Source organism: Saccopteryx leptura, chromosome 5 (assembly GCF_036850995.1).
Source record: "Saccopteryx leptura isolate mSacLep1 chromosome 5, mSacLep1_pri_phased_curated, whole genome shotgun sequence".
Taxonomy (NCBI): Eukaryota; Metazoa; Chordata; class Mammalia; order Chiroptera; family Emballonuridae; genus Saccopteryx; species Saccopteryx leptura.
Genome location: NC_089507.1, coordinates 166,837,611 through 166,853,008, shown reverse-complemented (window position 1 = coordinate 166,853,008; position 15,398 = coordinate 166,837,611). Strand labels below are relative to the sequence as shown.

Here is a 15,398-nt window from a genome sequence, read left to right as displayed (position 1 = left end):
TCTCTCTGCTTTCCTGAGCCACTGTGCTCCGGAGTCCCTACCTTTGCCTGGGGTCCAAGAACACATTGAGCATCATCCCTCCACAGGGCTTTGCTGTGACCCAAATTGCTGCCCTTTCCCACAGCGGATGCCCACTCACCCTTCTGATAGGTGACAGGCTTTCTCCAATCACCCTACCTCATATCACTAATCTTGAATATTTGTTTGTTTCCACGCATTTAAACTCTGACAATCTTCCGCCAATGTCCAATGGTTGCAGATCAAATTCAAGGAAGCCCCAAAATTTCTCTAGTTTTTCTGGGTTTCTAAGGACAAAGACGTCATGGACACACAGAGGAACAATGTATGTCGTAGAGCCTGAGAGTGAACTTTTCCCTGCAGGTGCTACTAAAAGGCAGCAGCGACAGGGTCCCCCCGGAGTTCCTGGGCTACTGCCCTCAGGAGAACGCTCTGTGGCCCAGCCTGACGGTGAGGGAACACCTGGAGGTGTTCGCTGCGGTGAAAGGGCTGAGGAAAGCGGACGCCACTCTCGCCATCTCACGGTACATGGGGGACCCACCTTTCCTCTACCCACGTAGTCCAGGAACACAGTTGGGAGTGACAAGCTTCACGGGAAACTCCGGAATTCACAGGAGACTGTCAACATTGACCCAGACCACACTGGGTAGATATACAATTAGGAGCTGGTTTCCCCGATTTCAAAGTGTTATTTTCTCATATAATGTTCCTTGATAAATTTTTCAAAAGTACTCGAATTTAAGCATAAACTGTCACAGAACAGCTATTTGGATATCATGAAATACCCTTAAAATATTTTAAAAGGAAAAACTGATTTTGGGTGATGGGAGAGAATTAAACCAGTCATTTTTAACATGGTCCAGCGTCTATTTTCAGAACCACATTTCTGGTTCTGCTCTCCATCTTTGTCCTGCATGGCCTGGTGCCCCATTCTGCCCCATTCTTGCTCCTTGTCAGAAGCCTGTAAGGTTCCTTTGTGTTTCCTTCAGGTTGGTGGATGTGCTCAAGCTGCAGGACCAACAGAAGCGTCCTGTGAAGGCTTTATCCGAGGGAATAAAGAGAAAGGTAGGGGCGGGGTTCGCTGTTACTCTGCACAGCCCTCAGGTCTGTGCCAGACGCGCTGTTCCTCTCTTTCCAGCTGTGCTTCGCGCTGAGCATCCTGGGAAAACCGTCGTTGGTGCTGCTGGACGAGCCGTCCACGGGCATGGACCCTGAGGGGCAGCAGCAGATGTGGTGAGGAGATGTCACTAGTAACCCAAAGTGAAATTGTTTTACTTATGAAATGAAAGACATCGACATTATCAGGAATGCAATGTTATCGAAAAACTGATAGCACACCACAAACAACTTTCTGGAGGAGAAAAGGATATTCTGACAAGCGAATACTCTAAGAATGTCATTCTCATCATAGATCGTCCTGCTATGCATGGCCCATTTTTACCCTCCATTCAAGCGATATTAAAGTTCTAACTCTTTCTGCAACATCACCTGATGCATAATTCTTTTGGAAGAAAAAAATCCAACTCCAGAATATATTCTTTAATTATTTTAGAAATATTCTAAGTGTTGTCATTGTGTACTTTAGCATATATGTCATTATCATCATGCTTAAATAAGTTCTTATTTTCTATCTTTTTTTCTACTGCCTTCTCATAAATATTCTTAAAATTCCAAGATTTTAAAATTTTTATTTAGATAATTAAATTTAACAGAGTGACATTGATTATGTTGTATACTCATCACCCAAAGTCAAATCATTTTCATCACCATATATTTGTCCCTCTTTTCTCCCTTTCCCCTGGTAACCACTTCACTCTTATCTATGTCCATGAGTCTCAGTTTTATATCTTACCTATGTGTGAAATCATATAGTTTTAAGCTTTCTCTATTTCTCTCAGTGTAATGTTTTTAAGGTCTATACATGTTGTCATAAATGGCAATATATCATCATTTTTTATGGCTGAGTAGTATTCCATTGTATATATGTACCACTTCTTCCTTATCCAGTCCTCTATCAAGGGACACTTTGGTTGTTTCTTTATCTTGGCCACTGTGAATAATGCTGCGAACATGGGGAGCATGGGTGTATGTGTCTTTATGTACCAATGTTTTCGAGTTTTGGGGGTAGATACCCAGTTGTGGGATTGCAGGGTCGTATGATAATTCTATTCTTAACATTTTGAGGAACCACCATAATTTTTTTCATAATGGTTGTACTAATTTGCATTCCCACCAGCAATGAATGCGCGTTCTTTTTCTCTACAGCCTCTCCAACACTTGTTATTAACTGTCTTGTTGATAACAGCCAATAAACCAGGTGTGAGGTGGAGTCTCATAGTAGTTTTGATTTTCATTTTTCAAATAACTGGTGAAGATTAGTGTCTTTTTGTATACTTGTTGGCCATTTGCATGTCCTCTTAGAAGTGTCTGTTCATGTCCTCTCCCCATTTTTAATTGGATTATTTGCTTGTTTGTTGCTGAGCTTTGTGAGTTCTTTATATAAATATATAATGGATATTAACCCTTTATATGAGCTGTTGTTTGCATATATCATCTCCCATTTTGTTCACTGCCTATTTGTATTTTTATCAGTTTATTTTGCATGCAGAAGCTTTTTAGTTTGATATAGTCTCATTTATTTATTTTTGCCTTTACTTTTGTTGCCATTGGGATAAGATTCATAAATTGTTCTCTAATACCAAGGTTTAGTACCTAGGTTTTCTTCTATGTAATTTATTGTTTTAGACTTTATATTTAGGTCTTTGATCAATTTTAAATTAATTTTTGTTCTGGGAATAAACTGTAGTCAAATTGCATTATTTTGTATATGACTTTCCAATTGAAGAAATGTTCTTTTCTCCATTCTGTGTTTTTTGGTTCCTTTCTTGAAGATTATTTGTCCATATAGTGTAGTTTTATTTCTGAGCTCTCGGTTCTGTTTCATTGATCTGTATGTTTGTTTTTCTGCCAATACCATGCCGTTTGATTATTGTGGCTCTATAGTATATTTTGAAGTCAGATAATGTGATACCTCTGGCTTCATTCTTTTTCCTTGGGATTTCTTTGTGTATTCAGGTTTTTTATGGTTCCATACAAACATGGTTAATTTTTGTTCTTTCTACTTAAAAAAAAAATGACATTGGGATTTTGATGGTGATTGCATTGATTTTGTATATTGTTTTGGGAAACATGGCCATTTTCACTGTGCTAATTCCTCCAATCCATGAACATGAAATATTTTTCTATTTCATTGTGTCTTTTTTGATTCCTTTTTACAATGATTTGTAGTTTTCAATATATAGCTCCTTCATATCCTTTGTTAAGTTTATTCCTAAGTACTTTTTGTTGTTGTTACAATAGTAAAAGGAATTGTTTTTTGGGGGGAGGGGTTAGTTCACTTTCCGAAGTATCATCATTGGTGTATAGGAAAGCAATAGACTTGTAAATATATTGATTTTGTTCTGCGACTTTATTGGTTTATTGTTTCTAACAGTTTTCTGGTGGAGTCTTTGGGGTTTTCTATATAGAGGATCATGACATCTGCAAAAAGTGATACTTTTACTTCTTCTTTCCTGATATAGATACCTTTATTATTTTCTCTTGCCTGATGGCTCTGGCTGAAATTGCCAGAACTATGTTGAATAGGAGTGGAAAGAGTGAGAGCTTTTTCTTGTTCCTGATTTTAGAGAAAAAGCCTTCATTTTTTCACCATTTAGTAGTATATTAACTGATGGTTTGTCATATATGGCCTTTTTGTATTGAGGTACTTTTCTTCTATGTTGTTTTATTGAGTGTTTTAAACATAAAAGGATGTTGTATGTTATTGAATGCCTTTTTAGCATCTATTTATAGGATCATATAATATCTGTTGTTTTGTTGATGTGGTGTATTATGTTGATTAATTCACTTATGGTGAACCATCCTTGTGGTCCTGGGATGAATCGCACTTGATCATGATGTACTATTTTTTTTTTAGATTTTATTTATTTATTTACTTTTTACAGAGTCAGAGAGAGGGATAGATAGGAACAGACAGACAGGAATGGAGAGAGATGAGAAGCATCAATCATCAGCTTTTTGTTGCAACACCTTAGTTGTTCATCGATTGCTTTTTTTTTAATAAATAAATTTTTATTTAAATGGGGTGACATCAATAAATCAGGGTACATATATTCAAAGAAAACATTTCCAAGTTATTTTGTCATTTAGTTCTGTTGCATACCCATCACCCAAAGGGAGATCGTCCTCCGTCACCCTCTATCCAGTTCTCTTTGTACCCCTCCCCCTCCCCCCCTCCATCCCTCCCCCCACCCCCCGTAACCACCACACTCCTGTCCATGTCTCTTAGTCTCACTTTTATGTCCCACCAATGTATGGAATCCTGCAGTTCTTGTTTTTTTCTGATTCGCTTATTTCACTCCACATAATGTTATCAAGATTCCACCAATCTGCTGTAAGTGATCTGTTGTCATCATTTCTTCTAGCTGACTAGTATACCATGGTGTATATGTGCCCCATCTTCTTTATCCAGCCTTCTATTTTTTTTACAGTGATTAAAAGCCTTTAAGCAAACTCTTGGTCCATACAGCAAGAATCCATAAAAGAGTAGTGTCCTTAACATGTTCACCAAGTCCAAGTTGGCCCCATCACCATGTCAAACCCCTGAAAAATGCAACCCAACCACAGTTCAGTCTGTTAGGATCTGTCACAGGGAGCAGGAGTCCAGGAAAAGTCCACATCCAGGAAAAGTCCGCATGGCACTGGAATTGTTGTCACAATTCTATACTTTGCAGCTCATGTCCAAGTCCCAGTGACCGCTGCTTCTAGCTGGTAATGATTCAGGTAGACTGGAGAAGCCATTTGCAGCATGCGTGGAGATGGAGCTTCTGTTCTCCTCTGCCTGGAGAGATGAGACCAGGTAGCTTTTCCCTGGAGCTTTGTGACTGTGGCCTGGTAAAGAGAACCTTGGGATACACTAAGCTGGGTGGCAAAGGTAGATTCATAATAGAAGTTGGCAAAAGGGGGAAAGAGAGCTCTAAATTAGGAGTAGGTCCCAGCCTGAAATATGAGTGGGGCATTTAGATAGGAGGGATAAAGGAAACACTATATATTAAGCAAAGCAGCAGAACATAGGACTATCAACACCCACAACAGAGATCTTTGAGGGAAGAATAAAAAACCTGACTATTCAGGCAAAACATAGTTAAGTGGCCCTTGTGCAAATGAGATCAGTTTACCTGCTTCTTGGAAGAAATACCCTGGGCTCGTCCACAGTGTCGTAGATGAGGCCGACGGCCCTGGGCACCTTCAGCCTTCAGTGGCAAACCCCAGCTTTCTGGGCAAGGTTAGGTCATAGGTGGCTGGAGCAGGGCTGGAAGAGACTGAACCCTCCCTTAGAGGAGTGAGGGGGAAGCCTACCTTCCAGTGTCCCTGTTTCCTCACAGTAGAGGCATGTAAGCCTGGCAGGCTTTAGCTCAATGACCTTCCTTTCCACTATTGAAGCAGGACCCAGATGGCATCCTAGGAGACCCCTTTGGGGCGTTGGAGCCTTTAAGGGTGTATCCTAAAAGCTGGTAGTTCCCCTGATCTCTATTGGGCTTTTTCTGCCTCTAGGTATCTTAAAAGCCATGCTCAGAAGATCTCGCTGAGGGGTTTGAGGATCCCCATCCGCCTATATAAATCTTTTCCATATATCTGGAGCTATTTGGAAAAAGACAAAACAGTGTATTAGCTGGATCTAATAAAGAAGGTAGTAGTTTTCAGGCAAAAAAGATTTGGTGTCTCCTGTTCATCAGCATTCAAAAGGAATGAGACTCGCAGGAGTTCCAGGATATGACTACCCCCTTTTAAATTTTTTTTTAATTGACCTTAAAATGTTTGCTGAGTACACTTTAATAATAACTTAACTTTAAAGATCATAAGCATGAAAAAATACAGTAAATGCTTTTGCTCCATATGCAGGAGCATTTTCAGTTAAGCCAGTTTAGGAAATTCAATAATAGAACAATGCATACAGACCATGAGCTATAGCATGCTTAGCAGCCTCTCCTGTTCTGACAGAGGTTACTATAGATCCGGAATATGAAGCCACTGTAATGTGGACATATGACTGTTTGCCAAAAGAAGGTATATAAGTAACATCTATCTGTCAAAGTTGTCCTGGTAGGGGTCCTTGAGGGTTAACTCCAAATGAGGGGACAGTATAGGACCCCTTGGACAGGATTTCCCAATCTGCCGTGCTGCTTCCCGAGAAAGTTGAGACTGTTTACACAGGGCTGCAGCATTCTGGTGACGAATAGTATGAGACTGACTTGCTCAGTCTGCCATGGTTGCTCCGTATAATTTTCTTCTGGGTAGCTTGATCAACAAGGGCATTCCTAGGCCCTGGCCGGTTGGCTCAGTGGTAGAGCATTGGCCTGGTGTGCAGGATTCCTGGGCCAGAGCACACAGGAGAAGCGCCCATCTACTTCTCCACCCCTCCCCCTCTCCCTCCTCTCCGTCTCTCTCCTCCCCTCCCACAGCCAAGGCTCCACCAGAGCAAAGCCACCCCGGGCACTAAGAATGGCCCCATGGCCTCTGCCTCAGTTGTTAGAATGGCTCTGGTTGCAACAGAGCAACACCCCAGATGGGCAGAGCATTCCCCCCTGGTAGGCATGCCAGGTGGATCCCGGTCAGGCACATGCAGGAGTCTGTCTGACTGTCTCCCCATTTCCATCTTCAGAAAAATACAAAAGTAAATAAATAAAAGAAAAAATACAAGAAAAAACAAAAAAAAAAAGTAAAGAGTAAAAAAAAAAAGGGGGTATTCCTTTGTGTTAAAGCTCCAGGGAGCATGGAGTGAGCTTGAGGATGTCCTATGAAACATGAAGCTCTATGTTGACATATAAGTCTTTGAAGAAGGAGGAACTGCTGAAATAGTTCATCAGCATTTGTCCCTAAGACAGCAGTCTTTATAGTGGGAACACCATACGTAAATATTTGCTGTCTGTCTATAGATTAAAGGGGGAATATGGCAAATGCTGAAAAGCCATGATCTTTGTGCCCCTCACCTCCCCCAACCCCCTCCCACTCCTCCCCCCACCCTGGAAACCCCAACCCTGTTGTCCATGTCTTTGAGTCTCATCTTTATGTCCCACCTATGTATGGAAACATATAGTTCTTAGTTTTTTCTGATTTACTTCTTTCGCTCAGTATAATGTTATCAAGGCCCATCCATGTTGTTGTAAAAGATCCTATGTCATCATTTCTTATGGCTGAGTAGTATTCCATAGTATATATATACCAAAGCTTTTCAATCCACTCGTCCTCTGACGGACACTTGGGCTGTTTCCAGATCTTTGCTATTGTGAACAATGCTGCCATAAACATGGGGCTGCATTTCTTCTTTTCAAACAGTGCTATGGTGTTCTTGGGGTATATTCCTAACAGCAGTATAGCTGGGTCAAAAGGCAGTTCGATTTTTAATTTCTTGAGGAATCTCCATATTGTTTTCCACAGTGGCTGCACCAGTCTGCATTCCCACCAGCAGTGCAGGAGGGTTCCCTTTTCTCCACATCCTCACCAGCACTTATTCTGTGTTGTTTTATTGATGAGCGCCATTCTGACTGGTGTGAGATGATATCTCATTGTGGTTTTAATTTGCATTTCTCTAATCATTAGTGATGTTGAAAATTTTTTCATATGCCTTTTGGCCATCTGTATGTCCTCTTTGGAGAAGTGTCTATTCATTTCTTTTGCCCATTTTTGGGTTGGATTGTTTGTCTTTCTGGTATTAAGTTTTACAAGTTCTTTATAAATTTTGGTTATTAACCCCTTATCAGACGCAATGTCAAATATATTCTCCCATTGTGTAGTTTGTCTTTTTATTCTGTTCTTATTGTCTTTAGCTGTGCAGAAGCTTTTTAGTTTGATAAAGTCCCATTTGTTTATCCTGTCTTTTATTTCACTTGCCTGTGGAGAAAAATCAGCAAATATATTGCTGCAAGAGATGTCAGAGAGCTTACTGCCTATGTTTTCTTCTAAGATGCTTATGGTTTCACGGCTTACATTTAAGTCTTTTATCCATTTTGAGTTTATTTTTGTGAGTGGTGTAAGTTGGTGGTCTAGTTTCATTTTTTTGCAGGTAGCTGTCCAATTTTCCCAACACCATTTGTTGAAGAGGCTATCTTTACTCCATTGTATTTCCTTACCTCCTTTGTCAAACATCAGTTGTCCATAGAGCTGTGGGTTTATTTTTGGGTTCTCTGTTCTGTTCCATTGATCTATGTGCCTGTTCTTATGCCAGTACCAAGCTGTTTTGAGTACAATGGCCTTACAATATAACTTGATATCCGGAAGTGTGATCCCTCCTGCTTTATTCTTCCTTTTCAAGATTGCTGAGGCTATTCGTGCTCTCTTTTTGTTCCATATAAATTTTTGGAATATGTGTTCTATATCTTTGAAGTAAGTCATTGGTATTTTAATCGGTATTGCATTGAATTTATAAATTGCTTTGGGTAATATAGACATTTTAATGATGTTTATTCTTCCTAACCATGAGCACAGTATATGCCTCCACTTATTCGTATCTTCCCTGATTTCTTTTATCAATGTTTTATAATTTTCTGAGTACAAGTCTTTAATCTCCTTGGTTAGATTTACTCCTAGGTAAACTTTATTGTTTTGGTTGCAATGGTAAAGGGGATTGATTCCTTGATTTCTCTTTCTGACAGTTCATTATTAGTGTATAAAAATGCCTCTGATTTCTGAGTATTGATTTTATATCCTGCCACATTGCCGAATTCATTTATCAGGTCCAGTAGTTTTTTGACTGAGACTTTAGGATTTTCTATATACAATATCATATCATCTGCAAATAATGATAGTTTTACTTCTTCTTTTCCAATTTGGATGCCTTTTATTTCTTTTTCTTGTCTGATTGCTGTGGCTAGGACTTCCAGAACTATGTTGAATAAGAGTGGTGAAAGGGGGCACCCCTGCCTTGTTCCTGATCTTAAGGGGATTGCTTTTAATTTTTGCCCATTGAGTATGATGTTGGCTGTGGGTTTCTCATAGATGGCCTTTATCATGTTGAGGTATGTTCCCCGTATTCCCACTTTGCTGAGAGTTTTGATCATGAATGGGTGCTGGATTTTATCAAATGCTTTTTTCTGCATCTATTGAAATTATCATGTGGTTTTTCTCCTTTCTTTTGTTTATGTGATGAATCACATTGATTGATATGCAAATATTGTACCAGCCTTGCCTCCCAAGAATAAATCCCACTTGATCATGGTGTATGATTTTTTTCATATATTGCTGGATCCGGTTTGCTAATATTTTGTTGAGGATTTTTGCATCTAAGTTCATCAGGGATATTGGCTTATAATTTTCTTTTTTTGTGTTGTCTTTGCCTGGTTTTGGAATCAGAATTATGCTCGCCTCATAAAAGGAGTTTGGAAGTCTTTCTTCTCTTGAATTTTTTGAAATAGCTTGAGAAGGATAGGAGTTAGTTCTTCTTTGAATATTTGGTAGAATTCACTTGTGAAGCCATCAGGCACAGGACTTTTCTTTTTTGGGAGTTTTTTGATAGCTGTTTCAATCTCATTTGTTGTAATTGGTCTGTTTAGGTTTTCTGATTCTTCCAGATTGATTTTTGGAAGATTATATGATTCAAGAAATTTGTCCATTTCATCTAGGTTGTCTAGTTTTTTGGCATACAGTTCTTCATAGTATTTTCTTACAATATTTTGTATTTCTGTTGTGTCACTTGTTATTTCTCCTGTCTCGTTTCTAATTTTATTTATTTGAGTCCTCTCTCTTTTTTTCTTGATGAGTCTCATTAAAGGTTCATCGATCTTGTTTACTTTTTCAAAGAACCAGCTCCTGGTTTCATTGATCCTCTGTATTGTTTCTTTAGCCTCTATGTCATTTATTTCTGCTCTCATCTTTATTATTTCCTTCCTTCTACTACCTCTGGGCTTTACTTGCTGTTCTTTTTCTAGTTCTTTTAGATGCAGGGTTAAGTTGTTTATTTGAGCTTTTTCTAGCTTCTTGAGGTATGCCTGTAATGCTATAAACTTCCCTCTCAGGACTGCTTTAGCTGTGTCCCATAAATTTTGAGTTGATGTATGCTCATTATCGTTTGTTTCTAGGGATTTTTTAATTTCTTCTTTGATTTCAATGTTAACCCATTCGTTATTTAATAACATGCTATTTAGTTTTCAAGTGTTTAAATGTTTTTCAATTTTTCTATTGTGGTTGATTTCTAGTTTAATGCCATTGTGATCAGAGAAAGTGCTCGATATGATTTCAATCTTCTTAAATTTGTTGAGACCACTTTTGTGCCCTAATATGTGGTTTATTCTAGAGAATGTACCATGAGCGCTTGAAAAGAATGTATATGCTGCTGTTTTAAGGTGAAAGGTTCTGAAGATATCTATTAAATCGAGTTGATCTAGTGTGTCCTTTAAGTCCGCTGTTTCTTTGTGAATTTTCTTTCTTGAGGATCTATCTAATGATGTTAATGGGGTATTGAAATCCCCTACTATTATAGTATTGCTGTTGATCTCGCCCTTTAAGTCCATCAAAGTCTGCTTTATATATTTAGGTGCTCCTATATTAGGTGCGTAGTTATTTATAATGGTTATATTTTCCTTTTGGATTGCTCCCTTTATCATTATGTAGTGACCTTCTTTATCTCTAACTATGGTCTTTGTTTTAAAGTCCATTTTGTCTGATATAAGTATTGCTAGCCCAGCTTTTTTTTCATTTCTATTTGCATGAAATATTTTTTTCCATCCTTTTATCTTCAGTCTATGTGCATCTTTTGATTTAAGGTGTGTCTCTTGTAGACAGCATATGTATGGGTCCTGTTTTCTTATTCATGCAGCTACCCTATGTCTCTTGATCAGATCGTTTAATCCATTAACATTTAAGGTTATTACTGATATGTAATTGTTTATTGCCATTTTTTTTCTTTAAAACTGTATTCCTCTTTTGTTGTATTCTTTTTTTCCTTTGATCTGTTTACAACAGGTCCCGTAGCATTTCTTGCAGCCTTGGTTTGGTTGCAGTGAATTTCTTGAGTTTTTTTGTCTGTAAAGCTTTTTATTTCTCCTTCAATTTTAAATGATAGCCTTGCTGGATAAAGTAGTCTTGGTTGTAGGTTCTTGTTCTGCATTACTTTGAATATTTCTTGCCATTCCCTTCTGGCCTCAAGTGTTTCTGTTGAGAAGTCAGAAGTCATCCTTATGGGGGCTCCTTTGTAGGTGATAGTCTTTTTTTCTCTAGCAGCTTTTAATATTTTCTCTTTATCACTTAGCTTTGGTATTTTAATTATGTGTCTTGGTGTTGGTTTCTTTGGGTTTCTCCTTAATGGAGTTTTCTGTGCTTCCTGAACATGGGAAATGTTTTTCTGCCTTAATTGGGGGAAGTTTTCTGCTATGATTTGTTTGAACAAAGTCTCTATCCCTTGTTCTTTCTCTTCTTCTTCAGGAACCTCTATAATGCGGATGTTGTTTCTCTTCATGTTGTCACAGAGCTCTCTTAGAGTTTCCTCAGACTTTTTGAGTCTCTTCTTTTTTCTTCTCTGCTTCCGTGCCTTTATTTATCGTGTCCTCTAACTCGTTGATTTGATTCTCTGCTTCATCCATCCTGCTTTTAATTCCTTCCATTGTATTCTTTATTTCAGATATTGTATTTGTCATTTCTGACTGATTCTTTTTTATTATTTCAATGTTCTTTTTTATATTTGTTATCTCTTTATTTAGGTTTTCATAATGGCCATCTATGGTTGTTCTAATATCTTTGAGCATCCTAACAATTGTTATTTTAAACTCTGCATCTGGTAATTTGGTTATATCTGATTCACTTAGGTCCTTTTCTGGGGATTTCTCTTGGTTTATTTGTGTTGTATTTCTCTGCCTTTGCATTTTCTCTTCACGGGAGTGGCTGTGATCACGCGCTCGGGTGTACAAGCGTTGGTGACCTTGGCCTTTGCCCCACCCCCATGTGTGACGTTATGCTCAGTCCTGAGGGCACTGGCGAGCACCTTTGCTCAGCTGCAGGTCTCCGCCTGTTTCCGGGCTTTTGCCCTGCCCTTGCAGGAGGAGCCCGCTCGAGGAACGGCTGCTAGCCTTGGCTCTACCACCGGGCAGGAATGCGTGCCCAAGCTCAGCTCAGTAGCGGAACTCCACCTCTTCTGGGCTTTTGGCTCCACCCCTGTGGGAGGAGCTGGCTACCAAGTCAGACTGCAAGCCTGGGTTGCATGGGCGGGGCAAGGCTGTGCTCCTCTGCCCTTGCCCCGGGGCTTGTCTCCACCCTTTTTGGGGTTCCCGCCCTTCTCCCACAGGTGGATTACAGGCTGCCGGCAGCTGAGTTTGACTGCTTTTGCACGCCCCCTTCCCCCAGCCAGGCAAGATTGAGCTTACACCTGAGCCCAGTGGTGGCCAGCAGGCTTCTGCCCCTGCCAGCAGGACCGCGCTTTTGTCTCCCGCTGCCGCAGGCCCTCCGGTGAGCCCTCAGCCTCGTGGGTGGGGGCGTTGCAGCTCGGACCCTAAGACTCACTGCTGTAGACCCAAAAGCTCCCTCCTTCTATGCAACTCTGCTCTGAGTGCTGCAGGGGAGCTTGTTTGGCTGCTCTCCTGCTTCCCTTTGCTGGTATTGCTGTTTCCGGGGGAAATATTCACTTCAGCTTTGGGGAGTGACTCGTCCCAGGGGTTAGGGTGGCTATCTCCCAAAATGTTTCTCCCTGTGCCTCCTAGATTACACTCTCTTCCTGTTACTCTGGTCCTCTCCTCTCTCCCTCTGTCCCCAGGAGCCCCGGGTGAGGGTTTGTGAGAGAGATGTTCTGCGTGGTTCCTTTAAGAAGGATCCTGGGTCTGATAAATCAGACTCTTTCTCATAAACAGTATCCTGACTTATTTCCAGCTAAATACTGTCCTTACGCCTCTTCTGGGCTCTGGGGCTGCAGGCTGGGGCTTTGTTCCTGGGGCTCAGGACCCTTCCCCCTCTGCTAAACTCACTTCCCGCCACGCGAGTCTCTCCCTGCTGCAGTTCGCTCCGGGGAGCTGGGCAGCCCTCTCCGCATTTCCGCTTTTCCTACCAGTCTCGGTGTGGCTTCTTCAGTGTTCTTTGGTTGAAGAGTCCGATTGCTTTTTCATATGTGCCTTGACCATGGGCTTTCAGCAGACTGAATAACCCCTTGCTCAAGCCAGTGACCTTGGGTCCAAACTGGTGAGCTTTTTGCTCAAGCCAGATGAGCCTGCGCTCAAACTGGCGACCTCAGGGTCTTGAACCTGGGTCCTTCTGCATCCCAGTCTGACGCTCTGTCCACTGCACCACCACCTGGTCAGGCGATGTACTATTTTTTTATGTGTTGTGTTCCATGTGCTACAATTCTGTTTAGATTTTTGCATCTGTATTCATTATAGATATCTATAGGTTTTTTTGGGTTTTTTTGGTGTGTTGTTCTTGCTAGGTTTTGGTATTAGGGTTATGTTGGCCTCATAAAATGTGTTAGGGAGTATTGCTTCTTCTATTTTTTGAAGACTTTGAGAAGGATAGGAACCACACTTCCTTTGAATGTTTGGTAGAATTCACTAGGGTAGCCATCTGGTCCCAAATTTTTATTTTTGGGGAGATTTCTGATAAGCGTTTTTAATTGCTCCCTGCTTATGGGTCTATGTAGGTTTTCCTCTTCTTTGTGCTCACTCTACAAAGATTGAATAGTTCTCCAAATTTATCCATTTCTTCTAAGTTTATGAATTTGGTGGCATATAATCTTTCATGGTATTCTATTATGACCCTTTCTATATCTATGATGTCTGTGGTAATCTGTCCTCTTTCATTTTGTATTTTGTTTATATGAGTCCTTTCTCTTTTCTCCTTAGTGAGTATAGCCACAGGTTTGTCAATATTATTGATCTTTTCAAAGAATCAGTTCTTTGTTATATTAATTTTTTCTATATATATTTTTCTCTGTTTCATTTAGTTCTAATTTTTACTATTTTCTTTCTTCTGCTGAGTTTGGGTTGCCTTTGTTCTTCTATTCCTAGTACTTTAAGATGTGATGATGTTAGGTTGTATACTTGGAATCTCTCCTGTTTTTTGAGATAGGCCTGTGGTGATGTAAACTTTCCTATTATTATTGCTTTTACTGCATCCCAGTTTCAATATGTCATGCTGTCACTTTAGTTTGTCTGTAAATAACTTTTTTTATTAATATTTATTAATTTTAATTTATTCTGTTTACATGGATTCAAGTGTCCCACTGAATATAACCCCCTCACCTCCCACCCCTGTGGCCCTTGTTATACTTCTTTTGTCCCCCTCCCCCTAACTCCCTCTGCCCTTCCCTCTAGGATTTGCTGTCTTGTTATCCATATCTCTGTGTTATATATGTATTTAATTTCACCAATCCCTTTACCTTCTGTGATCCCATTGCCTCATCCCTCTTCCCTCTGACTGCAGTCCCTCTGCTTCCTGTGACCCCGCCTCTGCCTCTATTTCATTCCTCAGTTCACTTTGTTTATTAGATTCCACACATAAATGAGATCATCTAACATTTGCCTTTCTCTGCCTGGCTTATTTTACTTAGCATAATAATCCCCAGGTCCATCCATGCTGTCATAAATGGTATGATCTCCTTCTTTTTCACAGCCACATAGTATTCCATTGTGTATATGTACCACTGCTTTTTAATCCACTCGTAAACTGACAGACACTTGAGCTGTTACCAGATCTTGGCTATTTAATAATGCTGAAATAAACACGGAGGTGTATACCTTTTTTTGAATCAGTGATTTGGTATTCTTAAGATATGTTCCTAAAAATGTGATAGCTTGTCCAAAAGGCAGTTCCATTTTTAATTTTTTGAGGAAACCCCATAAGTTCTCCACAGTGGCTGCACAAGTCTGCATTCCCACCAGTAGTGCAGGAGGGTTCCCTTTTCTCCACACCTTCGTCAGCACATATTGTATGTTATTTTGTTTTTAATTCTTTTTATTGATTTTAATTTATTGTGTTTACATAGATTCTAGTGTCCCCCTGAATGCATTCCCCCTCCCATGTTCCCCTCAACATTCCCTTTGCCACACTCCCTGCAACGCCCTCCCACCTTCCCTCCAGAATCTGCTTTTCTGCTCTCTATAATGCTGTTTTATGTGTTTATCATTTCACTAATCTCTTTTCATTCTCTGATCCCACTCTTCAGTTCACATTGTTCATTGGATTCCTCAAATTGGTGAGGTCATATTTTTCTTTCTCTGCCTGACTTACTTCACTTAACATAATAGTTTCCAAGTCCATCCATGTTGTCGCAAAAAGTAAAATTTCTTCTTTTTCATGGCCCCATAGTATTCCATTGTGTATATATACCACTGCTTTTTAATCCACTTGTC

General features: G+C 40.0%; 2 protein-coding genes across 2 annotated transcripts in view; both read left to right on the top strand.

Moving 5' to 3' along the window:
- The window catches only part of ABCA8 (ATP binding cassette subfamily A member 8), a 198,498-nt gene that overhangs the window by 87,759 nt on the left and 95,341 nt on the right, over nt 1-15,398 (top strand). The gene's annotated exons all lie outside the window — the stretch shown is intronic.
- Nucleotides 1-15,398, top strand: part of LOC136406690 (ABC-type organic anion transporter ABCA8-like) — a 112,222-nt gene that overhangs the window by 87,781 nt on the left and 9,043 nt on the right. The window contains exons 32-34 of the mRNA XM_066386730.1: nt 382-542; nt 1,008-1,083; nt 1,157-1,251. Of these exons, the coding sequence (XP_066242827.1) occupies nt 382-542; nt 1,008-1,083; nt 1,157-1,251 (332 nt within the window). The remainder of the gene's footprint in view (nt 1-381; nt 543-1,007; nt 1,084-1,156; nt 1,252-15,398) is intronic.